Below are 26787 nucleotides of genomic sequence, written 5' to 3'. Positions count from 1 at the left end.
GCTCGGTAGTCGCAAGGCAACGAGACAACGTTTTTCAAGCAGTGCGGCTTTGTAGACTTGCCAACAACTGGCGGCTTGAGTTTTTCCGTGCCCGTGGAGTTGCAGCAGAACAGAACCGATACGTGGAAACATGATTTCTTTCTTCCCTTGCACCTGTCACCTTTGAAGTTCATTATTTTATCAGGCAACAACTGACAAAAGAACGCCGTTTCGTCACCTTTGAAAACGTCGTCTGGAGAGAAAGACTTGATGATCTCTTGAAAGCGCTCGTTCCATCAGGCAACCGCACTATCAGCATCTGCTGCCTTTTCTTCGCTACAAGCAACCTGCCACGCAATGCCATTCCTTTGCTGGAAGCAGTAAAGCCATCCGGCACTTGCATCGAAACCAGAGATGTCCAAGGCAGCCGCGAACTGTATTGCCTTCTCTTGAATAATCGGGCCTGACAAGGGCACATTGTTTTGTCTGGCATCTTTAAACCACGTGAGGACAGCGGCAGCGACATTCTGGTGGTTGCCAAGTCGCAAGCGTTTTCTTGAGGGAGTCAGCCGCGACTCTCGATGCAATTTCAATATCTTTTCTTCATCCTTGAGCATCGTTGCCATTGTTGACGGGGGAATATCACGCTCCCTGCACAGGTCGACTTGCTTTCTTCCAGCATTCAGCTGCATCAAGATGTCCACTTTTTCTTTGAGCGAAAACTGGCACCGCTTCTTTTTAACGCGGGGGCCAGGAGAACTCATTGTCAGCAAAGCCAACGCACAACACAATCACAGCACCGATAACTTTACAGCTCCTGCCGATCGCTATCAACGTGGTGACGCTAGGCCTACAATGTAGTAGGAGAGTCACGGTTCCCAACGGTTCTTGGGAGTTCCCAAGCACATGGCTGCTGCTGCAGATGATGATGTGATGATAGGTGTAAGCCTCAGGGACTTGGTACCAAAACTTCAACAGAACTTCGTAATAACGAAGCATCTTGGCGATTACGGGATTAAGTTGCGTACATTATTCTGAAATATTCGGTAATCTGAAATTCGTAGTACTGAAAGTTTTTTACACTGAAAATATAGGCATTTTGATGAGGATTTAAAAAAAATTGTAGATCTGGAACCTTCATTAATGTGGTGTTCGTAGTAATGAGATTTTACTGTATTTGTTAGTTTATATGTGTGAGCAAAGATTTTTTCTTGTTACTTCAATTTTGGCCTGCAGCATCCATGTAGTCCTTAAATTGGCCTCAAATTTTGAGTACGTGTTCTGTAGAAACCCTGTATTTGCTACTTCCCTTTAAAATTTCACACATTGGTGTTCAAGGCCTGGCACTGACAGTAACCACATATTCATTTTTGTGAAATTCCACCCCTTTTTTTATCCTGCTCAGTTCACTGCACTGTCTGGCCACCATACTGTTTGGCACTCAATATACTTCGCAATGGCTCAACAACAAACTCTCTTGTAGAGTATATAACTCATGCATCCTTTTTTTTTTTTTCTGACTAGGAGCATGTTGCTGCTGGAGCACCATACAGAAAGAAACTGTCTGTACACATCAAGTGCAGTGGTCAGGGCGACACCACTGCAGATACAAGCCCAACTAATGTATGTAGTTCTGGTAGTAGATGGCTTTTTGGTGAGAGCGACTTTATATGAAGTTACTGTGCTGTTTTCATTACATTTGGCTTTTATCTGTGACATCGGCATGCCATACATGGGATTTGATCTTGCTGGCAGGCTAAGTGGTTCCTCCGAGAAAAACATGTTGGTCTTTGTTCCAATTTTCATCTGTTCTCATAGAACACATCAGCGTAATACTTTGCAGACATGACTGTTACTATGTGACCTATGTATTGTGCTAGTCTGTTTTCAGCTCAACTGAGTGTGAGCAATTGCAGTTCCATAGTGAGACTGCTAGGTCAATAAGCCATAACTTATAAAAGCTATATCACAATGGAATTAAATTTGGTACATAGACATATATTGTTGCTAAAATCACTCCAAATTTTATAGAAATTTCGCAAACAGTTCAAAAGTTTTTTACCCCATTGGTATGAAAGGTGTCCATGAGGTTTGCATGGTAAAACCATGTGAAGTCGTCAAGCATTGCTGTGCACTCAGGCTCTCCTCAGTTTAGCAATGGCTGATTCAGTCATTTATTGTGTAACAAAGCAATGTGGAGAAGCTAGCTTAGCAATTAGGAGAATGTGCAGAGGTTCTTTGTAGTTTCTAATGCAAAACTCTTTACAAAAATGGTTTAGTAGTACAAGGGAATACTGGCTAAAAAATCTTGTTGCTTATCAACTTTAATAGGTAGCTATTAACCCAGTAATCATGTTTTAGGAGTATATCGACAACTGCTGAGCGCATAGCAAATAAGTGGCACCATTCAAAACTCATCATTCACAGCGAGGCTTGGCGTTGTGGGCCACAAGCCATGTCATGTGGTGATCCCAGCTGATGGTTACATTGTGTCATAAACCACTTATGTGCAGCTCAGCCCACTGCAGTAGCTCGGGCCACGCCATCCCAATGATGGCATTTTTATGAACCACTTGCATTGCTGGTGTATATTAAAAAGATTTGTTTGCTGTCATAGGCAATGCTTTAGCAATGGCAAGACTGAAATCCTTAATAAATAATTAAAAAGCTTGTGATGCAGGCATTTCTTTGGTCACTTTAAAAAAAAAATACTATACAAAAGCATGCAGCTACAAAAAGAAATGTCATAAGAAATTTAGAATATACATCTCACAGATAAATGTTGTGCATGTGGACTCAGTTCTGAACATATGGATGAAGTTGGTAACTCTCTTGTACTGAAACTGTTCTAAACATTGTGAAAATGGCAAGTTCTGCTTGTTTGAGATGCGGTAGACTTTGTGATGTTTACTTGGAATGAGTAAAACTGCACAGAGTCGAAACCTTGATGACAGCTCCAGACTTCGTAATGTAATTATCATCGTTTAGTGCTGCGAGATTGCAAATCTGATGATGTAATGTCATTCCCCAACTTACTGTTAGCGCTCTGATCACAAAAATGTTGCTGTGGTGCAAGCACAAGCTGCATGATGTTATTTTTCTTTATTTTTTCGGGAGCAACAAAGGTCAAACGCCATGCAAATTTAGACAACTCACATGCTTCAATTTACTAAAAGTTGCCTTAGAAATCACAGTTATACTGCAGAAACAAAACTGAAACTTATTCCGAGTCCTTTTCCTGGGAATCCTTTTAGATAGCATTATGTATCTGAAACGCTGGTTTCAGTGTGCTGAAATCCTTAATCGACATCGTTGATCATTGGCGATCTATTCGCATATGCATGGTAGCGAACGACGCCGAAATATTTAGAGCCAGAGGGTGCGGAAATGAATCTGGAGCCCTTCGCCATGGGATGTTACTGTGCATCTTTGGGATGGGAAACGCCTTGAATTAACTTTTCTCCCTTCTTAGCAGTCCCTGTTGTAATTTCTTGCATGCTAAAGCAGTTGAGGGTGCATGCCATGATTAATGTGCCAACTGCTATATATTAAGCAAAAAATCGAGCCTAGAATTCTGTCAGTGTTCCATTTAGTAAAACACATAATTATTTCAAAATCTTGTGCGCTTTCTCTTGGGTTAAGAAAATTTAAGCTGCAAGAACTATCTGGATGGAAACAATGGGATACTAACTTTTTCATATGCTCACCTATTGCTTGGAAAGTTTTGCATTTAAAGAGATACGTATTTAAAAATAAGCCATTAGTGTTTGCAAATTCGTAATGATCATTGAAAAAAAATTCAATGAACAGTGCTTTTCAGCTTCATTTGCATACTACTTTGCATATGATTTTTTGATATAGTAGTCTTGTTCCAAGTGAACTGGATAAGATTTTTGGAAAACAGTTATAGTATCACCCATTTTAGCAATTTCCTCTTGACTGTAGTATTGCAAAGCCTGAAGTAAACTTTTTTTTTAGAGGAAGGCTTGTCGTTTTATATTTGTTTTACATATTTGTTATGTGTGGTGTAAAGCATGTGTTGTATATAAATTCAGTCTTTTGTGGTATCTGTTGTAATGTACCTAGAACAGTCATAGCTAGATGTGTCATGTAGCTGTGGCTGGCTTGCAGAAGGAGATGGGGGCATTCTGGTTGTCAGGCTGGACAGGTCTAATAAAGTGGCAGGCTTCTGTCACTGGAAGGGGGCAGTTTTAACATGCGTTCAGTGCAGCCCATTCCATGTACTGGTGAAAGCTCGTGTAAGGGCCACCACTGGCTCTAACAGCTTCCCTAGTAGTGTGACAATGGAGGAAGCAGACACATGATCGCATGTGTCCTGCCAGAGAGAATTTTTAAAAGTGGCATGTAAGGTGCGAGACAGAGCCACGAGGGAGATGGGTTGCATGCATTCTGGTCAGCAGCAATGTTGTTAACCCTTTGAGGGTCGATTTTTTTCCTCATATGGCGACCGCCCAGGGTCAATTTTTTTTATTGCAGATTCCAATTCTTCTTAGGGACTTGTTTCAAAAAAAATTTACCGTAATTTTTTTAGGGTGACCGTAAAGTGAGAAAAAAATATTTTGCATTCGTATATATACACTCTTCATTCATGAATAACAACAACAAAAAAAGAAATAAACCTATCAGAATTAAAAATTTTATGTATTTTTATGCACATAGTTCAAGGCTTTGAAAATCCGCACACTAGAATATTTCGCAAGTCTCAAATGTTCCTGCTCTTACCCTCATACATACGTTCATAGCGTAATCGAACTGCGTAGGTGCGCGCACTCAAGAAAACTGTTTGGTTGTGTGCCCATCAAAAAAAGCAACATGTGTGACAAACTTCTGCTAATCTTCATCTTATGTCCAACCAGCTAGGGCAATTAGTTTTCGCAAGTCTTTAAAAAAAAAAAAAAGAGAAAAAAAAAACAGAAACGCATGCACGGCGGCATCCTTCCTACGCGCACCCCTGTGAGCACTAAATGAGCGAGAAACAAGTGGTCGCCAAGGAACGAGATAGCCATCAGTTTCGCTAGCGCAAGAAGCCGAAACCGCCCGCGAAACAAAATCCAAACGGCTGCCCACCTGCGCGCATGCCAATGCGCAAGCGGTAGTATATAGACGCGCGGGAGCAAACTAGCACTAAAACAAACCATGCAACGAAAACCGCGAGAAGGAGGCATGCGAAAAAAATTCCCTGTATCCCCACATAGAGGCAGCACATGACAGAAAAGAAAAAGTTAGGAATTTGGCGGGCTTTTTAAACGCACAGACGGTGCCGTAAATATACGGCATCGACCATTTTCGGACTTGTTCGCGCGGCGTTGTATGTTTACGTCATTGACCGTCAAAGGGTTAAAGTTCACAGTATGGACTTGAGTTCATTGTAACTGTATTGCAACTAAGAATGTATATTGTCTGGCAAACCTCCTTGAGCTCTTCAATGGTTGTTAAGGAATCTGTGAAGATCCAGGTGTCTCACTGTAGACAGCTTAGAAATGACAGCTTGCACATCCTTGTGAATAGCTTGACGTTCCATTACCAGAGCACTGGCTTCTAGAGATATGCAACGCGGGTGACCACTTTGGTCACTTTTGACTTCGAAGGGTGGTAATGTTTGCACATCCGCCATCCATGAGCATGATTCTTGGTTACCAGCAAATTAATGTGTATTGCGATGTGTTAACTGTTGCAGGGACCCATGTGGATAAAGAACATCACAGAGTTCAAAAGGAGCATGGGCTTGTACCCATTACCAAAGGCATGTATCAATGTGCAGCCACCTCAGACTGGAGCTAAATCGAAGTTATAGCCAGTGGCAAAAGGAATTTGCAGATATATGGGAAAATTTTTTTTATCAATAAAAAGGTTGTGCCTTGATAATGTGTTAACATGCCCTTAAGTGTCTGTAGCATAAGTACAATTTGCCAATAAAATTACACAGATCCCACGCAGTGTGGGAATTGGCGTACACAAAGCTTTCGTGAGCCAACTAGACAAAATGTGACATTACTTCAAGAGACACACTGCAGATTTGAGTGACGAATGCAACCCTCGCTTACTGTGGTGGACGTTGCAGAGCAAGGGAAAGCCTTATTCAGCATTAAAATGTGTTGAATCATACGACACAACATTCTTGACCCCGTAGAAATGAGCCACAGCACAATGAGAGATGTGCGCAGAGAATTCCAGCAATGAACAAGCCCTGTAACTTTATTCTTCATCGTCATCTAGAAGGTGCACGAGCTAACTTTTTATTGGTAAACTGTTGCTATGCGACATGGATAACGCTTCATGTGTCTCAAAGCCATGGCATGCACAAGAGAAATCCGTAATCACTAATGTTGAAAGTAAACAAAATGACTACTCTGGCATTATATAGATGTATGAAAATACAAAGGTAAACGGAGGGATAGCCATTGCCGTAGCTCAGTTGGTAGAGCATGGCACATGTCATGCAAATGTTGCATGTTTGACTGTACCAGTGGCGAGGGAAGAAAATAAATGAAGCCACATTTGCATCATGCTTGGTACTAGCAATACCATCATATATACGGTACAATCATATATGCACCTGTAAATGTACATGGCATGTTATATGGTATAAACCACATACAACACATATATTGTGCATGCACAATGTATATGTTGTTATATATGCTTATTTTTCAAAAATGTTTGTGTAATTTGTGCATCTGTAGTTGGTGGGTCGAACCAGCGCCCTTCCGGCACTTAGACAAACGGTAAACTAAGCCAGCGTTTTTTTTTTTTTTTTTAAGTGAACCTTTCTTTGCCTCTTCTCCTGGGTTTGGCATTAGTCTCTCACACAGTAAATGGGCCGATCCCGGAGACAGTGTAATCAAAGGTGGGGACTTGGAGGGCTGATCCTGACTCCAGTGCATGATGTGCGTCCGCAATCTAGTTCGTTACACAGGCCGATCCTGGACGCAGTGCTATGAAAGACTTGGACGTGGATCTGGCTTGTTTTCCTTTTTCTGTGGATATGCATTAGTGTCTCGCTGATTAGACAATTAATGGAGAGTCTCGCACAGCCGTCGCGCTAGCGTCGGAATGGTGTGGAAAGGGGCACTTGCGTCTTGATGGAGAGGGGGGAAAAAACTGCATTGTATAGCGCAGACACATAGATGAGACTCTAGGATAGAGGAGTTTAGGGAGGAAGTTGTGTATACTCTGTTTCAGTAGTCTTTCAGTAGTTCATCGCAGCACTGTGGAAGCTGTAGGCTTCTTCAACCAATCAGGAGGGCGAACACATTTCAAAGGTGCCCTTCTGCACCCTGTCGTCTGCTGGCAGTGACCGCTGCAGCGCAGGCAGCATCTACAAACACTGTGCAACTGCACAGCAAGGTCAAATAGCAGTGGTGGAAAATTCGCGCAGTATTCGCTCCGACACCGAAAACGTGCTTCGGAAATTTTGAAGATATTTCGAGATAAAGAGGAGAAGGTGGGTTGCGGAGACGGCAGAAGCAGAGGATTCAGAAGCACTCGGCCAGCGTATCACACATTGAGGGGCGTTATGTTGCACGGAATGGTGGCACCAACTCTTGAATCCTCTTGTAAAATCCATATACATACACGGTGCACTTGCTGACATTTGTAAGTGCAGCCATTTTCTTAGAGCTTGTGCACATTTACGGCACTGTTCCAAGCATGCTCAATGCCGACTTGTTTGTTCTTTTTGCATAAAAGAGCATCTTGGAGCAATGCCACACAAGCAAGTCTGCACATGCCATCTTTTGTGAAGGACAAAGTACTACACAGGAAGGTGTCTTCTGCAGTGTTGTGGCTCTGCTGACAACACATATGAGTTTAACCACTGTCAAAGCAGTTGTTTGTACTTTCCAAATGCAAATTAATGTCTGAATGGCTGCATTGCGTTGATTTATTTGCTCTTTGAATGTTTTCATTTGAACTAATGGAAAACACTAATTTCAGTATCATAGATTCTATAAATATTTTAGAAAACAAAACAAAATCATGCTAGAAACTGTAACTGCGACTTGCAGAGAAGGTTCATACTAAACACCTGCGGATAAGACCACTTGTCAAGGCCATTTAGTCAAGGAACAGGCTTCGAACTAGGGCACTACAACTTGCTGCTCAAGCATCTGAGCTCGTAGGTCTCGTAGCCTTGGCTCTGTTGCGAGGAACTACTGAAACTGAGTATTTGTAAAATTTTGTCGACACAACACCAATTAAGGGAGTATAGCATGCATTTCTTTAAAGCTCGCTCAGAAACATTGCAGTTGTCGATTTTGCTTGGTTCAGGAACTTGTCTTTATAAACGTTCTTGCAGCAAGCACCCTTCCTGCATCCTTTAACCATGAGGATACTTGAATGAATGAATTCTGGGGTTTTACGTGCCAAAACCACGACTTAATTATGAAGCACGCTGTAGTGGGGGACTCCAGAATTATTGGGAGCACCAGGAGATCTTTAATGTGCCCTCAATGCACAGGACACGGATGTTTTAGTATTTCGCCCCCACCGAAATATGGCCGCCATGGCCGGGATTTGATGCCTCAACTTCGTGCTTAGGAGAGCAACAGCATAGTCGCTAAGCAACTGTGACGGGTATGAGAAGACTTCCAATGGAAGGTGTGGAGACGAACAAGTGAAAGTTCACAAACAATAATTTTTTACAGCAAAGCTGTTTACCTTTACCATCCGGCAATTCTTTCATGGCGGTCCACAGAAAACTCTGCTTTCTAGAAATAGACGATTTAGCGCAAAAAACACATGTACACTCTAAGAACAGTTTACACCCTTTGGCTTGCCCCTTCTGCCACACAAAAATAATCGTCATCTGCCTTGATGCGTTTCCTTTCCTTATCGCTGCGAGCCCAGAGCTTTCCAGTAACGAATGGCATGCGCATTATCAGCATAGAACAGTTTACACCCTTTGGAGTGCCCCTTCTGATAACGCGCGTGCCGTTCGTCACTGGAAAGTTCCGGGCTTGCAGCGATAAAGAAAGGAAACGCATCAAGGCAGATGACGATTATTTTTGTGTGGCAGAAGGGGCAAGCCAAAGGGTGTAAACTGTTCTTAGAGTGTAGCGCACACACACACGGGCGGCATAGTGTCGCTGTGCGTGATGGATCGCGGTGAGAGTACGTTATCACGATCATGGTCTTCTCACTCGGCATGAAGGGCGCACCGAACCAGCACTTGTTCCTGTTCTTGTAGCATGTGTGCTTGTGCTGGTGAATCTGCAAGGATTCTCTACTCGAAGGTAAACTGCCTCTCCTTTCCAAGACTCGTGGATACTCTGTGGAATTCTCACCCATGCTTTGGGACAAAGGAACGACAACACAGTAGTGCAAACAATTGTAAGGGCATTTATTGCCCCTTTGATAGACTAATGCCTGCTAGCCAAGTTGCTATCCACAAAACATGACGATGGGTGCGCGACAAATCTAGGAAGTCTGACTCACCGCTACCGGATAACGAGCGAATATGTTCGCTCCATGCTGGACACCAATGCCTGGTCGTTCGCGCATACTGTCACGCAAATGGTGGCGCGTTCGAACGAGGCCTCGCGAGACGGTCTCGCAGAAGCATGGATCGGCGCACATGCAGAACTTCCACGCCGCTTGCCGATCCCGACCCAAAGAGGAAGAGCCTTCTCCTTTTCGCGCCCAAGTAACCCCGCTGATAGGTGGCGTTAACAGAGCAACGCTCGCGCCATCTCTCGTAATGCGCTTCAACCGCACCGACTGCCGCGGGCACCAAGCCACGCGATGAAGCCGGATTGCAGGAGAGAGGAGGTATGCGGGAAAACAACATATCAGGGGACGCATGAGAGTCGCACATCCCCACAACTCGTACCCTCCGATTCCGCCGCATCTGCCGCCGCTGAACGTTGTCAAAGAACGGCTGGTTGCACCGCAGATCCCATTCATGTCGATCATTTACGATGCATTTTACGGCGTACTCGTTTCATTCGTTAGACTAGAATAGGTCAAGTGGATAGTAACAGCTTCGCTGGCAATCCACCTTCACAGAGTGGATTGGGCCTCCAAATGTTTTTTTTTTTTTTTCGTAAAGCTTGACGCAACATTCCTAAAATGAGCACGATTCATAAACTTCATGGAAACTTTGAGAGCTTACACTGGTAAGCACCCCACTTGCTACCTGCGCACCACGAGACCAACATTGTCTAGTTGTGGAGTACGATGGAAGCTGGTCGTGAGTACGGATATGCTGGAATGTGAAGCAGTGACCATCATACACAATTCGGCCAAGGAATAAAAATGCAATTTAATTCTCGTATGCTCAACACAAGCAGTGCAGTGTCACCGCCTGCTTCACATCAACATAGCCGAGCAAGCAGGAGCGAGTGCTAAAACTGCGATGTCTTCTTTCACGTGATGACCTGTGTCGTGATGTCATGGCATACTCTCCTTATAGAGACATTCAACGCTGTTTTTCTCTATGCTCTCCTGGAAACATTACTGCAACTGGTTTATAGAAAATTGTTTTGGGTCCTCCGAGGCCTGCCACTATCTTTTCTAGGGTTTCAAAGTTTAGGACCTTCATTGTATGCAGAAGAAAACTTAAGAAGCATAAACTGTTACACTGTCAATATTCCTTTTCCCCAAGGTATCGAACCGGAAAGTTTTTGGGTTTGGTTCAGGTTTAGTCTTCTGCATATTTTGTGGTTTGGTTCAGGTTCAGTTCCGGAGCAAAAATATAACGATTTAAACCGGTTCATAATGGTTCTAAAATAAGGAGAATATAAAGTTTTAGAAAATGAAGTTTTTCAGCCTCAATCGTAAACTTGTATTTGAGCGAAATGTTGTTTTCTACTATTTCCTAATGTAGACCGATGTATTCCTGACATCTTTAAATGGGTACTGACATATATTCGGCTCTGCATTTCGTTAAGTGAAGGTCCTAGAGCTCTAAACCCTAGAAAAAGTAGTGCCAGGCCTCGGAGCACCATAAATAATGCAATATAACAGCTTTCCCACCGCCAGTTTCAGTTTTGTTTCGCAGAAAGGTACTGTGTCATGACGTGAAGCCACAATATGTGGTCATGTGGGCGCAAGACATTGCGACATTTTAACGCTCGCTCTGGATCGTTCAGTTGTCTGCTTTGCTGCTACATCAGCTCTCACTATGGGTAGCAGCATACGAGCAAGGAAGTTGTATACTTCTGCGTGGAGTGGAGGTGGTTCACCAAAGGTGAAGTCATTTGCCGCAATCTCACTAGAGGCAATTAAGAATCTGGAATTGCCCTGTTGCATAGCAGACAGTATGTTCGACATGTTTATTGGTTGTGCCCATTTGCAACAGTGTTTAACTGATTGTGGTATGGTTTCCGAGGGAAGTGCAACACCTCAGTAGGTCACAGCTGCACCAGACTCGTAATGACGACACCATGTGTAATGTGTCACTTGTAACTTAAGCTCACTTCGTCAGCGCAGGACTCATATGTCGTGCGTGCGTTTGCTTCAGTTGGGAAGGTGCTCGCAAGATAAGCTTCTGTCAATATTTATGTTTACGTCCTACTGACCCTTTTCACGAAGCACTTAGTTTTAGCAAATCCAGATGGTGCTTACGGCGGCACGCCGCACGTAGTGTCGGCAACAGCACATGCATACAAAACCATTACCGCGTCCACCTTGCTTCTGTGTGATCAACTGTCAGAAATGCAACTGAGTTTTCGTTAACACATTTGTGCTCCAATCATGCTAGATTGAATCTTGTGGATTGAAGATGTGTGAAGTAGTTGGCTATTAAGTGAAGGGAAGTGACTGGCATATTAAGGAACGGAATGAATCTGTGTGGCCAAGTTCATATACCGCTGCTGCAACTGTCAGTGCCTGTTACCGGCACTTCAAGATGTTCGGCTTTTCTCGAGAATACAGAAATTTGCTCATCCGCCAGCGTTGTATCCTTAACTTTCAAAGAAAGTGCTTCAGCCCTGGAATGTCAGCAAGAGTGAGTACCGCTTGTTAAACAATGACAAAGGGAGTAGTGCCACTTCCTGTCATAGTAAGTTTCGCGCACAGTATCTACACACATCTACCCCAACTGGCACAGAAACTTGCACCCACTCTATCGCCAACGTGTCAATGAGTGAATGGGTGCACACTTGAATATATGCACAATAAATGATGTAGTACTACACGATAGCACACGAATGGTCGAAGCTGAATGTTTCGCGACGGTCCACAAGAGTAAGCAAGTTACTAGTGATAATACAGTAAAATCTCATTACTACGAACACAGCATTAACGAAGGTTTCATATTTACGAATTCTTTTAAAATTCCTGCCAAAATGCCTATATTTCGTGCTGTGATTGTGTTGTGCGTTGGCTTTGCTGGCAATGAGTTCTCCTGGCCCCTGCGTTAAAAAGAAGCGATGCCAGTTTTCGCTCAATGAAAAAGTGGACATTTTGATGCAGCTGAATGCTGGAAGAAAGCAAGTCGACCTGTGCAGGGAGCGTGATATTCCCCTGTCAACAATGGCAACGATGCTCAAGGATGGAGAAAAGCTATTGAAATTGCATCGAGAGTCGCAGCTGGCTCCCTCAAGAAAACGCTTGCAACTTGGCAACTACCAGAATGCCGCCGCCGTCCTCACGTGGTTTAAGGATGCCAGACAAAACGATGTACCCTTGTCAGGCCCGATTATTCAAGAGAAGGCGCTACAGTTCGCAGCTGCCTTGGACATCTCCGGTTTCGATGCAAGTGCCGGATGGCTTTACTGCTTCCAGCAAAGGAATCGCATTGCGTGGCAGGTTGCTTGTAGCGAAGAAAAGGCAGCAGATGCCGATAGCGCGGTTGCCTGATGGAACGAGCGCTTTCAAGAGATCATCAAGTCTTTCTCTCCAGACGACGTTTTCAAAGGCAATGAAACGGCGTTCTTTTATCAGTTTGTTGCCTGATAAAATAATGAACTTCAAAGGTGACAGGTGCAAGGGAGGAAAGAAATCATATTTCCGCGTATCGGTTCTGTTCTGCTGCAACTCCACGGGCACGGAAAAACTCAAACCGCCAGTTGTTGGCAAGGCTACAAAGCCGCACTGCTTGAAAAACGTTGTCTCGTTGCCTTGCGACTACCGAGCTAACAAAAAAGCGTGGATGACGCGAGGATTGCTCAATTAGTGGCTGCCGCAGCTCGACGACACAATGAAGAAAGACAGAAAAATTCTCATCGTTGACAACTGCTCGGCGCATATAGTGAACGTGCGATTGAGCAATGTGCAACTTGAATTTATGCCCCTGAATTGTACTTCTTTGCTCTAACCTTCGGACTAAGGTATCGTCATATGTGTGAAGGTCGAATTTCGGAAGTGTCTTGTGCACCGTCTCCTGATCAATATTCGACTGAAGCTGCCAACACAGCTAAACATCAGTCAAGCTGCAGAAATGCTTACAGGGTAGTGGTGGAACGTGAAGGCAGGCACGATCAGCAACTGCTGGCAAAAGGCAGGCCTTTTAAAGGCTTCACCTATGCCACAAGACTGCGAGGACACAGAGGAGCTCAACCCAGAACTGTGGAATGAGCTTACCGAGAAGCTCCCCATCGACACCATGGTGACCTTCAATGATTACATTGACAGTGACAGCATGGTGGCTACGTCCGTGGAGCTCACCAACGAAGACATGGTGAATAAAGTGCATGAGCAAGAAGATTGCAGTAGTGACGAAGACGATGCCGACACTGGATCAACACAGGAAGAGAAAGAGAATGTTTCCAGCTCGGATGTTTTAGTTTTTCTAGAGAAGACGCTATCATTCCTCGGGCGCTGTAAAGATGTCCCCGATGACGTTCAGAGGAAGGTGAAGGATGTGGAGGCGTTCGTCCTGCAGCACTTGCTGTTGTTGCGTTTCGCCTGCGACACGTGGTTTTGCCGGCGCGACTGCGGCGGGCGGCAGACATTTTGGCCCGATCGTCGTCGCCGCAACACTCATCGCCAGGTGTTTCCAGGCGCGTCTGCGGCGATGCGACCGCCTAGGGATCCTCCTCGCATTCCAGTCATTGTGCCCGAAACAGGCGATGCCAAAGCAGGGATCTCATTCCAGTTATTGGGCCCGAAACAGGCGATGCCAAAGCAGGGATCTCGTTCCAGTCATTGTGCCCGAAACAGGCGATGCCAAAGCAGGGATCTCATTCCAGTTATTGGGCCCGAAACAGGCGATGCCAAAGCAGGGATCTCGTTCCAGTCATTGTGCCCGAAACAGGCGATGCCAAAGCAGGGACCAGCCTCTCATTACAGTCATTGTGTCCGACCGGCAGCGCCACGACAGGGTGCTACGAGATCGTGCGCAGCGCCACGACAGAGTGCTACGAGATCGTGCGCAGCGCCACGACAGAGTGCTACGAGATCGTGCGCAGCGCCACGACAGGGTGCTACGAGATCGTGCGCAGCGCCACGACAGGGTGCTACGAGATCGTGCGCAGCGCCACGACAGTGTGCGTCACCATTAGCCCATTGTACATTCACGTGCTCGTCTTTTGAGGGGTTCCTTCTTGCCCTCAACTGCGAGAGTATAAAAACAGCTGCCCCCGGACGCCAAAAGGAGGGCTCCGATTTCTTCAGTTGAGTGAAGTGCTCTCCCGTCTCTCTACTACGGTCAAACCTGACCGCCAACTCTTTGCGATGTTAAAATAAACAAGTTGTTTCGTTGTTACCAGTCGACTCATGCTTTGCCGGGACCTTCGGATGCTTCCAGTTGTACCCCAGGCCGCCAGGCCAACGCTACCCTTGGGGCTTGCGACCCAGGTACAACCACGGGCGTCAGCGCCGAGTTCCCAACAGATCGTACCAGCAGTCAGATCCAAACATCTGGTTGGCAGCGGTGAGATCGCCTACGACTTCAAACAACGGTCTGCCAGCGGCGAGATCGCGACAACGGAGGCCAGCAGCAAAGAGATGCAGTTGACAGTATGCTGAGCAGCTCAACGACGATCCGGGAGCAGTGCAACGAGCCCTGTGTGACGACTGGTTGCCTGCAGCGGAACGACTGCGCGGAATTCCTGCCTGCGAGGTTTGGTGAGTGCGGGACTTTCTTCTTCTGAGCTTTGCCAGGCTTTTGTTAGTGTCAGAAACAGAGCTGGTAATTGTGGTTGTCGTTGCTGCCGGGTTAGTTTGCGGCAAGACAATAGTAAGCAGTAGAGAAAGCAGCATTCAGAGCAGCCATGGATTTGAAGTCGTTGCGCAAACCGAAATTGTTGGAGCTTGCAAGAGAGTTGGGTCTGGATGTCTCAGACAAACTAAGAAAACCTGAACTGCTAAAGGCTATTCTTGAGTTAGAGGCTGAGGATGACGAGCTGTCGGAATGCCTTGAGACTATTGAGGAGAGGTCAAAAAGACAGGAGCGCGAACTTAAAGAGCAAAAAGAAAAAGAAGAGCGTGAACGTGAAGAACAGAAAGAAAAAGAAGAGCGTGAACTTAAAGAACAGAAAGAGCGAGAGCAACAAGAGCGTGACCGTCAACACGCTTTGGAAATGAAGCGTCTTGAGGTAGAAATGGAACGCGCTCGTAATGGAAGTCAGGCACACGGTGCAGGAGAACGAGTATTGTTCAAAATGACTGACCTGATGCGGCCGTTTAAGCTTGGAGAGGACATTGGTTTGTTCCTGGTTAACTTTGAGCGAACGTGCGAGAAGCAGGGGTTCTCTCGGGAAACGTGGCCACAGCGCTTGCTCACTTTGTTACCCGGCGAGGCGGCCGACGTAGTCGCTCGCTTGGATAGAGAGGAGGCAGAGGATTTCGACAAAGTAAAATCGAGTCTGCTAAAAAAGTACCGGCTGTCTGCGGAGGCGTTCCGTCGGAAGTTTCGGGAAAATGAGAAAGGCAAAAGTGAGTCATATACAGAGTTTGCGTATAGGCTTATGTCGAACATGCAGGAGTGGCTCAAAGAAGAGAAAGCGTTTGGTGACCACGATAAAGTTCTGCAGTGCTTCGGGCTAGAACAGTTTTACAGTCGGTTACCGGAGAACGTGCGATACTGGGTCTTGGATAGGCCAGACGTTTGTACGGTGGCTAAAGCCGCTGAGCTAGCCGAGGAGTTTGTGACGCGTCGGGCTCGCGGAGCTAAGGACGGTCAAAAGGGTGAATTTGGCTCAAAATTTGAGAGGCCGAAGTTCACACCCATGAGAGCAAAGGGGGACACGCGTAGTGCGGATGCGAGCGAAAGCAGTCCGACCAAACGTAAAGAGACGGCGGCAGCCAAACGCAGAAAGCGGTTCGAGATGAGGCGAGCGCGCTTGTGTTATACGTGCCAGAAGCCGGGTCACTTTTCGGCGCAGTGTCCGGAAACAACACCAAAAGTTGTTTTTTTTTCAATAGGCAGCACTGACGAGAACATGAAGCTTCTCGAGCCTTACATGCGAGACCTCCTCGTGAACGGGAAAGAGTGCCGAGTGCTTCGCGATTCCGCAGCTACGATGGATGTAGTTCACCCGTCTTACGTAGAACCCCATATGTTCACGGGCGAGTGCGCGTGGATCAAGCAAGCCGTGGAAGCTCATAGCGTGTGTCTGCCGGTAGCAAAAGTGCTTATTGAAGGACCTTTCGGAGCGCTTGAGACGGAGGCCGCAGTGTCATCTATGCTGCCACCCCAGTACCCGTACCTATTTTCAAACAGGTCCGATCACCTCCTGCGCGAGAAGGGGCTTTTGTTTGGTGAAGCTAGTGTTCAGGCCTTAACCAGATCGAAGGTTCGGGAGCTCGCTGCAAAGGCGGTAGTTGCGGGGCCGACGTTATCAAACAACGAAAAAGGGTCAGAGGCGCAGCAAGCTGATATTCAGAGCACGCCCGAACTGAATAAACTAGAGTCTGTAACGTTAAAGGCGCCAGATACTGGAGAGGAAACGCCCGACGCGGGAAAGTTAGAAGAGCTATCTACTGATTTGCTCATCGCGCCTACGTCAGACGGACTTGATAGGTTGCTAAAAGTCAGCCGGTCGGCTTTGATAGCCGAGCAAAAAAAGGATGGCAGCCTGGAAAACGTGCGCTGCAATGTCAAAGAAGGTATCGCCAGGAAAACTGCGCGTTTTGTGGAAAGAGGTGGAGTCCTGTACCGGAAGTATCTAGACCGCCGAGGAGTGGAGTTCGATCAGCTGGTCGTGCCTCAATGCTATCGTCAGGATCTGTTGCGCTTGTCACATGGGGGTTCGTGGTCCGGACACCTAGGAGTTAAGAAAACTAAGGACCGTCTCTTGCAAGAGTACTATTGGCCAGGGTGTTTTCGGGACGCAGACCATTTCGTGAGGACATGTGACACTTGTCAGCGGGTGGGCAAACCAGGGGACAAATCGAGGGCGCCGTTGAAATTGGTACCTATCATTACGGAGCCTTTTAGACGGCTCGTTATTGATACTGTGGGACCTCTGCCGGTAACAGCCACGGGGTACAGACACATTTTGACTGTGATCTGCCCAGCGACAAAGTTCCCTGAAGCAGTGCCGCTTAAAGAACTCAGCTCAGTTGAGATAGTTAATGCACTACTGTCCATATTTGCGCGAGTTGGTTTTCCTGCGGAAATCCAATCAGATCAGGGCACAGTGTTTACTAGCGCTTTGACGACAACTTTTCTCGAAAGGTGTGGGGTAAAGCTGTTACACAGCTCAGTGTACCACCCACAGTCGAATTCCGTTGAGAAGCTCCACTCCGTCATGAAGCGCGTGTTGAGAGCGTTGTGTTTTGAACATCGAACTGACTGGGAGCTGTGTCTGCCTGGGGTGATGTTTGCTTTAAGGACCGCGCCGCATGCAGCTACGGGGTTTTCGCCAGCTGAACTGGTGTACGGTCGCTCGCTTCGATCTCCGCTTCGCATGCTTCGAGAATCATGGGAAGGTAGGGGCGACGACCCAGTCGTGGTGGAGTACGTGCTTAAGCTCCTCGAACGCTTAAGAAGGGCACAGGAGTTGTCAGGTGAAGCAATGACAAAGGCCCAGCAGAGGGCCAAGGTTTATTATGATCGGACAGCCAGGGCCCGTCGTTTTGAGGTTGGCGATGAGGTCATGATATTGCGCACATCGCTAAACAACAAACTAGACGTGCAGTGGGAGGGCCCAGCACGAATTGTTCAGAAACTGTCGGAAGTTAACTACGTGGTAAGTCTGCCAGGAAAGCGGAAAGCACAGCAAGTTTACCACTGTAATCTGCTCAAACCTTATAGACAACGGGAAGCAGTGGTGTGCATGATGATAAACGTTCCTGAAGAGCTTCCAGTCGAGCTTCCGGGACTAGGCTCAGTGACGAACAGGGAAGACACCGGTCAAGTCATTAGTGACCTTATCAGTAAAGCACCGCTGTCGCCCGAGCAGAAAACCGAACTACACCAGCTATTACAAGAGTTTCAGGGTCTGTTCTCTGAGAGGCCTGGTAGGACTTCTGTACTTACTCATGATATAGAACTTACCTCCACAGAGCCAGTACGATCCAAGGCGTATCGGGTGTCACCCCGCCAGAGCGATATTATGGAGGCTGAGGTAAAGAAAATGCTACAGCTCGGTGTTATTGAGGCAGGTGAGAGTGATTATACCTCCCCTTTGATTTTAGTTGAGGTACCGGGCAAGGAACCTCGTCCTTGCGTCGACTACCGCAGGCTTAATTCCATCACTAAGGATCAAATTTATCCGATCCCTAACATCGAGGAGCGCCTTGAGAAAGTTAGTAGCGCTCAGTTTATTTCCACCCTAGATCTTGTCAGGGGTTATTGGCAGGTTCCACTTACAGAAGAGGCTAGTAGGTATGCGGCGTTCATTTCACCAATGGGAACATTCCGTCCTAAAGTGTTGAGTTTTGGTTTGAAGAACGCGCCATACTGTTTTTCAAGCCTCATGGATAAAGTGTTGCGGGGACAGCAAGAATTCGCTTTACCGTATCTAGACGACGTAGCGATATTCTCCGCATCCTGGTCGGAGCATATGACACACTTGCGGGCAGTGCTAACCCGCCTGCGCGAAGCGGGCTTGACAGTCAAGGCTCCTAAGTGCCAGATAGCACAGGCCGAGGTTGTCTACCTCGGTCACGTGATTGGTCAGGGTCGTCGCCGCCCCTCTGAAATAAAAGTGGCCGCTGTGCGAGACTTTCCGCAACCGCGCACAAAGACCGATATTCGGTCGTTCTTGGGTGTCGCCGGCTACTATCAGAGGTACATCCCTAGGTACTCTGATATCGCGGCTCCCCTGACGGATGCTCTAAGAAAGACAGAGCCTCAAACAGTCGTCTGGGACGAGACCAAGGAAAGAGCTTTTAGCGCCCTAAAGAGTGCCCTAACAAGCCAGCCTGTGCTACGATCGCCAGACTATACAAAAGGGTTCATTGTTCAGTGCGATGCTAGTGAGCGAGGCATGGGCGTTGTACTGTGCCAACGGGAAAATGGAGAAGTAGAACACCCCGTCCTGTATGCTAGTCGTAAGCTGACCAGTCGTGAGCAGGCGTATAGCGCCACCGAGAAAGAGTGTGCATGTCTCGTGTGGGCCGTTCAGAAATTGTCATGCTATCTAGCCGGCTCGAGGTTTATCATTGAGACGGATCACTGCCCTCTCCAATGGCTGCAGACCATCTCTCCCAAAAATGGCCGCCTCCTGCGCTGGAGCCTCGCTTTACAACAATATTCCTTTGAGGTACGTTACAAAAAGGGGAGTCTCAACGGTAACGCCGATGGCTTAAGTCGAAGCCCCTAACGTAGGAATCAGCCTCAAAATTGTTTGTTACTGATGTTTTTCTTCCTGAGGCAGGATTTTTTTTTTAACATATTGCTTTTGTTTAGTGTTTCAAAGTGATGATATGCTTTCTAGTGCAATTTTTCAATTTGTGGACGCGTTCTGAGTGATGCTAGACTACTGTAAGGAACTAGGCAGTGGTCTAAAAAGGGGAAAGAGCCTGGCAGGGCTTAGTGAGGGTTGTGCCGTGCTTGCTGACTGAGCGGTTGAGTTTTCAGCGTAGTTCTAACGCTTGCCGGGAACGAGAACAAAAATGTGAACTCTCCCGAAGTCACTTTGCAGTGTCCCGTGCGAACCTGAACGAGAGAACGAGGCCTTCTCTGTGCGCTGCGCTCAAGAAACGTCAAGGGACGCCCGACTTCGGTTATGAGCATCATCGAGCGACATCCCTCCGGACAGCGGATGCAGTCCCCTGTCCATCGGGATCTCCTTCCCCCGGCGGGGCGGTCTGTTGCGTTTCGCCTGCGACACGTGGTTTTGCCGGCGCGACTGCGGCGGGCGGCAGACATTTTGGCCCGATCGTCGTCGCCGCAACACTCATCGCCAGGTGTTTCCAGGCGCGTCTGCGGCGATGCGACCGCCTAGGGATCCTCCTCGCATTCCAGTCATTGTGCCCGAAACAGGCGATGCCAAAGCAGGGATCTCATTCCAGTTATTGGGCCCGAAACAGGCGATGCCAAAGCAGGGATCTCGTTCCAGTCATTGTGCCCGAAACAGGCGATGCCAAAGCAGGGATCTCATTCCAGTTATTGGGCCCGAAACAGGCGATGCCAAAGCAGGGATCTCGTTCCAGTCATTGTGCCCGAAACAGGCGATGCCAAAGCAGGGACCAGCCTCTCATTACAGTCATTGTGTCCGACCGGCAGCGCCACGACAGGGTGCTACGAGATCGTGCGCAGCGCCACGACAGAGTGCTACGAGATCGTGCGCAGCGCCACGACAGAGTGCTACGAGATCGTGCGCAGCGCCACGACAGGGTGCTACGAGATCGTGCGCAGCGCCACGACAGGGTGCTACGAGATCGTGCGCAGCGCCACGACAGTGTGCGTCACCATTAGCCCATTGTACATTCACGTGCTCGTCTTTTGAGGGGTTCCTTCTTGCCCTCAACTGCGAGAGTATAAAAACAGCTGCCCCCGGACGCCAAAAGGAGGGCTCCGATTTCTTCAGTTGAGTGAAGTGCTCTCCCGTCTCTCTACTACGGTCAAACCTGACCGCCAACTCTTTGCGATGTTAAAATAAACAAGTTGTTTCGTTGTTACCAGTCGACTCATGCTTTGCCGGGACCTTCGGATGCTTCCAGTTGTACCCCAGGCCGCCAGGCCAACGCTACCCTTGGGGCTTGCGACCCAGGTACAACCACGGGCGTCAGCGCCGAGTTCCCAACAGATCGTACCAGCAGTCCGATCCCAAACACTGTCTACTCGGTAGAAAATGATTACAGACTTCTTCAAGCAATAAATTGTACTTAAACTGTGCCCAGCGTTCTCGTTTATTATTTAAATATGAACACACGCATCTGCTGCAAAGGTGTGTAATTTTCGGTGTTGTGTTACATTACTGACATGAAAATATTGGTTTTTCAGTAGTACGATAATGGAAATTGACGAATTAAATTCATCGGTCCTGCAAAGTACGTTGTAACGCGATTCTACTGTACATCTTTGCTACAAGATGCTATAATGTACAAACAGCTACGTTTCAAGACTTGTGCACTGCAAGAACAAATATGTCTGAACTGAGCACACCCACGCGCGATTAGGCTGAAAATAAGATTTCCTGAGTCAGAAACATGGCAAGCCGCTGCTTCAGAATATTTTGCCAAATAAAGAACAAAGAGCAAAACACACTAATCCTGATTCAATTCATGAGCGGACAGTTCGGATAGCTTGGAATACATATTCAGCCTTGACCCGCCGTGGTTGCTCAGTGGCTACGGTGTTGAGCTGCTGAGCACGAGGTCGCGGGATCGAATCCTGGCCCCGGCGGCGGCATTCCGTTGGAGGCGAAATGCGAAAACACCTGTGTACTTAAATTTAGGTGCACGTTAAAGAACCCCAGGTGGTCAAAATTTTCGGTGTCCGCCACTACGGCATGCCTCATAATCAAAGTGGTTTTGGCACGTAAAACCCTATAATTTAACATATTTAGCCTTGCTTTTAGAACAAGCACCATGTATGCTGCTTGTGCCGTTTGGACGTAGTTTATACCCGTGTCACATGAACACCCACGAACTCCTTTATGATAACGGAGCGCGAGACTTCCTAAGGGAGTTCGACCTCCAGGAAATTGTGGTCATGTTAGGGCGGCTAGAATGGAGAGGTGTGAAGACAGCGGCGCCGCCACCATTGCCTAGCGAGGCCCCGCTGCGCGTACCCGCCACTGGGGGAAAATTTGGTGCCCCCGTCGATCTGTCTCGTAGGCCACGGCGCTGCGCAAGGTAGCTCTCGTGATGTACGTAGTCCAGCTGTGTTAAGCTTTTACAGTAGTGTATGAGCTTTTACAGCTTGGCAGAGAAAGAGCAGCACGGGAAGAAATGTGTTCCCTGGACTTTTGGAGTCCCTGCTAGCGGAGTAGCAGCTGCTCCGAGAAAATGAAGAAACGGCCTAGGACGATACTGCACTACCTGCCGAAGCAGCAGAAGCGGCAGAAGTTGCCTTGGACCATGTGGACTATGTGGAGAAGCACAGTGATGCACGCCTGGTTTATTGCATTGTGGGGTATGTAGCCAGGAAGCGCATAATTTTAACTGACTGCAAGGCATGCAGGGATGCCTGCCTTGTGACAAGAGAAAGTGTACCCCACCAATTGCCAGCAGAAGCTTGCAAACAGTGGGACATTGGGGGGGGGGTGAGGGGTCTTCTGTACCCATTATTCTGCCTCTACAGCCTTATTTAGACCCTCGAGGACAGGCTCAATAGTGCATTTTGCAATACACAACTACATGCAAAAGTGCTGAAGTGTTTTTTTTTTTTTTTTTTGTTCTAGCAGCTCATGTGCCACAGATTGGCTGCACCGAGCATTACACTACTGTAACAGGATCGGTGGCTAGGTTTTACTGCATCACGTGTTCGCTTTTTGCTCAGAGGGCTAAACCAGTGGGGTACTCACAAGAACGTCAAGGGGGTTATAAGCCACGTGTTTTGTAAAAAATGTTCTGCTGTGCTATGACTGTGCTATTTGCATTAAACTCGTATTAAGTTATCAGCATTTTGTACTTCTTAGATTTTTTTTTACCACATTGGTGATATATTGCATTAACTCCCTCCCTTTAAAGTGCTATTACAATCGCAAATATGTGACTAATGTGCGGACGACACATTAAAAGTTGTTCCAACACGCTGTCCGTCCACGGTGATTCCTATGAACTGTACTTTAGGCAAGGCATAAGCGCGCCAACCTCGGCAAGAGGTGGATGCAAAAACGCTCCTCGCTGTATCGGCTGCGCGGTCGGTGCTCGCAGTTTCTACGTGCAATGAGAGCAGTGAAACACTTCATTAAATTCTCTCGGCATCTACAATGCCGAAAAAAAAAAATACTTGGAATTAGAAGACCAGTGGGAGGCTCTGCTGGTGACGCAAGACCCTGACAGCCAGCTGCGGTTTGTGAATAGGGGTGCGATCGGAGATGGTTGTTCGGCGCGTTCGTTCGGTTACCGGCGCGCGCGAATGGCCTACTCCGCACCGACGTCGCCAGCCGCGGGGCGCGACCACGTTTTTGGTGACGTCAAAATGACGACACGCTCCTGTCAATCATCCTCCCACCGAGCATTTCGTCTGCTAGGCGCCGAACCCGACGGTAGCTGGGAAGTTTGGATATGGTGGCTAGAAGCCACCATAGTTTGGAGCGATCATACGGCTTCGCATGGCGCGTCTGGTGGATTGGATTGGATCCAACAGGCGGCTGTGGCATGCCATGTTTGAATCCAATCCATAGTTTATTTCGAGAAAATGGCGCTTCCGTTGGGAACTTACACGGAGGAAGGAAACTAAGGAGAGGCCCTACCCCCTCCGCGCGCTAGGAAAAAAGTGTGGCGGAAATGACGTATAGGTTCTCATTTTTTTTGCTGCTTTTTTATTTTTTTTGCTGCATGGCCACGCCTTTTGGGCCACAATGGCGGCGGCGTTCTGATTTTTTGAGCGCTCACACGTGTTGCTCTGGTAGGTTTCGTGCCGTGGCAAAGGCGCTGTGTGGGCGGGTTTGCGTTAGTCACCGTGTCTTGTTGCGCTGTGTTACCTGCACCGTGCTCTGCCGGATGTTGCGCGAGCGTGCGCGAAACCACGCGCAGCGCAGCGTGGTTTCGCGAAAGATGTAAACAAGAGAGGAGGGTGGCACAAAAGGCGGAGCATCGCTATGAGCAACGCCAACTTCCGGCTTCACTTCTGCTTCACAAAGAGTGACGTCAGGGCCTCTCCTTAGTTTCCTTCCTCCGTGGGAACTTAGGTTGTTGCGCTCGTTGTTGCGCTAGCGTTTCTAGAGAAACGAGAGCGGGAGGCGGTGCGAAACGCGTTTGAAGAAATGGCAGAAAGTGAATTCCGGCGTCGTTTTTGTTTCTCGAAACAAATAATTCGTTAATTGTACAGAGAAATCGACCCCATCCTCGGTGCCCCGAGCCACTGGAATGTTGTCGCTGCCTCTTGAAAAGTGCGCCACTCTTCCCGTCGTTTTTTTTTTCTTTTTTCTTCTCGCTGTGCGCGACACCACATAGGGACGACGCAAAGAAACTAATAGTTATAAATTGCAGTAGTCACACGTACTACTATTTGAAAACGTGTTTGGGCTTGAGAAGAAAAAATACATGTTTTTTAGGTAAAGATTTCATCATTTGGAAGACGAGAAACATTTCGTTTCGTAGTATACTGTCTGCAAGCAGACGACAAACGACGGAAGTAAACTTCCGGGGAGGTCACCGCTTTCTGATTGGCTGCTCACTCCGCCCCGCTGTCACAAATTTTGCATACTGCAACTTTGTGACGTTGCAACAACTGAACAGAAGGCGTATCGAACAAAATATCTCCGATCGCGCCCTAGGGCTCGGGCGGCGGCAGCGAGCCATGGCTCCCTGGACTGAAGAGGCCACCCACCTTTGGGCTCAAGAGGCCTGGTCTCACAATAAAGTTTATTTCTCTCTCTCTTCTCCCTCTGTCAGCATGAGACCTTTCAAGGGGAAAAACTAAGCGCGATCAAATCATTTACCCGCCCGGAGGTATGCAGACGCCACGAGAAACTACGGCTATAGAAACTAGAAGATTTGACTAGTATCGCGAGGAGGCGCCCTCGCCAGCCGCGAGTTCTAATCGGTCGGCCGAAGTGAACGGACGTGTCGTCGGCGCGCTCCGCAACCACCGTGACTACGCGACCTTCACCGACCGCCCTTGCCCGGGCTGCTTTCGCCGGGAGTCATATGGGAAGCGGCTTTCTCGCCGTTTCCCACCGACCGCCTTTTCTTCCCGGGACTTTGTTGCCGCTCCCCACGCCTCTACAGCTCTGAAGCAGTTCCAACGCGGCTGCCCCTGCCGGGGCCATAGCTGCCTTGGCGTGTTTTCTACACCATGAACCAAGAGCGCCAAGCGACCAGCTCTTCCGAGGCCCATGTTCTAAACGGGCGTGCAAAGGGCCTTCGACCAATTCACCGCTCTGTTTCGATGGAGCATTTATCTACCGCAACGTCATTTTCCAACGAGCAGAAGACGCAATCGGCGACAGAGAACGCCGCCGCGCGTTCCTCAACAACAACAAAGACGCCCGAGGTGGATACCGCGGCAGTGGCCGCCGATCCCATTGTCGCCAATTTTCCCTCCCAACAGCGAGAGGTGGACACTCCGACCGGGGAAAGGATGGAGGAAGATGCTGCCCCGAACATTTACGACGACAAAACTGACGACGACACAGGTAGCTGTTGGAAGACAGTCATACATAAGCGACGCATCCGTCAAACGCGCGCTAAGACGCAACCCTCCGAGAACATCTTGGGCATTCCGGACGCCTCCCAGCCTACCGTACGCAAGCGCATTCGGAATCAGAACCTGCCTCAACTTCCTCTGCACGCTGAAAAGATAATTCTGCGGCCTCACGGAGGACTTTGTCTCGATAAGTGGACGCGCCCAGAACTCGCCAGTGCTCTATGGAGTGCAGCCGGCTTGACCACCGAGGATCGTCAGGACATCATATTCTGACTGCGACCTCAGCAGAACTTGGCAATCATCAGCACACCCCAGTCACACGTAGCCGACGCATTGTACAAGGTGAGGGAGCTGAACCTTGGTCAGCGGGTCTATCCCATCACGACATATTTTGCGGCCCCAGACAACTCATGCAAGGGAATTGTTCCTGGCCTTTTGCCCGGTACATCGTCATCCAAGCTAGTGGATTAGCTTGTGGCTCCTAGAACTCAAATACTTCAAGCACGAATGATGGGTCAAACCAACGTTGCGTTGGTAACATTTGAAGGAAAGTGCCTCGCTACGTGCGTTTCTATGGTGCAGAACTCCGCTGCTACCCCCATCGACCCCGCCAACTGGTTTGCAAGATATGTCACAAGCTCGGCCATTGGGCTGATTACTGTCCTACGCCGCACGTGTTCATTTGCGCGACGTGCGGGACTGACAACCCCACCCCGTCACATCCGTGCACCCCACACTGCAGATCCTTTGACGGAACCCACCCTACAGCGGATCCAAAGTGCCCGCGGCGTGCTAGGCAGACACTGAACAAAGCTTGGGTGCGGAAAGCTCTCGAGAAAGAGCAGCGTGAACTCCAACCCTCCAGCGACCCGACCACTACCACAGATACGGCGGAGACCCGAACGTCGCGCGCCCCAACGAAGGAGAACAGAAAAGTCCGGACGGAGACCCGTTCGAGATCCCGTCGCAAGTTCCGGACCCGCTCCAAGTCTCGGTCCCGATCCCACGAGGCATCGGTGCGCCTCCCATAGAAGTGCCCTCCTTCCCCATCTTCCCAACAACCCTACAAGAAGGCCCTGCAGACCAACGCCCCAGCCAAGGTGACCCTGGTCGCTTCAGGGGTGCAGCGGACCCCGGAAAAGAAAACAGCAATGGAGGCGCCTCGGGTGGTAGGTCGGGCGGAGGGTCCC

General features: G+C 48.2%; 1 protein-coding gene across 2 annotated transcripts in view; it reads left to right on the top strand.

The window, feature by feature from the left end:
• Ide (Insulin degrading metalloproteinase) overlaps positions 1-5878 on the top strand; it is a 247923-nt gene extending 242045 nt beyond the window's left edge. For both annotated transcript variants that reach the window (XM_075676326.1, XM_075676325.1), the window contains exons 26-27: positions 1504-1602; positions 5678-5878. In XM_075676326.1, coding sequence (XP_075532441.1) covers positions 1504-1602; positions 5678-5794 — 216 coding nt within the window. In that variant the 3' untranslated portion in view covers positions 5795-5878. The remainder of the gene's footprint in view (positions 1-1503; positions 1603-5677) is intronic.
• Positions 5879-26787: the final 20909 nt, after the last annotated feature.

This window comes from Dermacentor variabilis, unplaced genomic scaffold, assembly GCF_050947875.1.
Source record: "Dermacentor variabilis isolate Ectoservices unplaced genomic scaffold, ASM5094787v1 scaffold_12, whole genome shotgun sequence".
Taxonomy (NCBI): domain Eukaryota; kingdom Metazoa; phylum Arthropoda; class Arachnida; order Ixodida; family Ixodidae; genus Dermacentor; species Dermacentor variabilis.
This window is presented reverse-complemented; position numbering and strand designations above follow the sequence as displayed.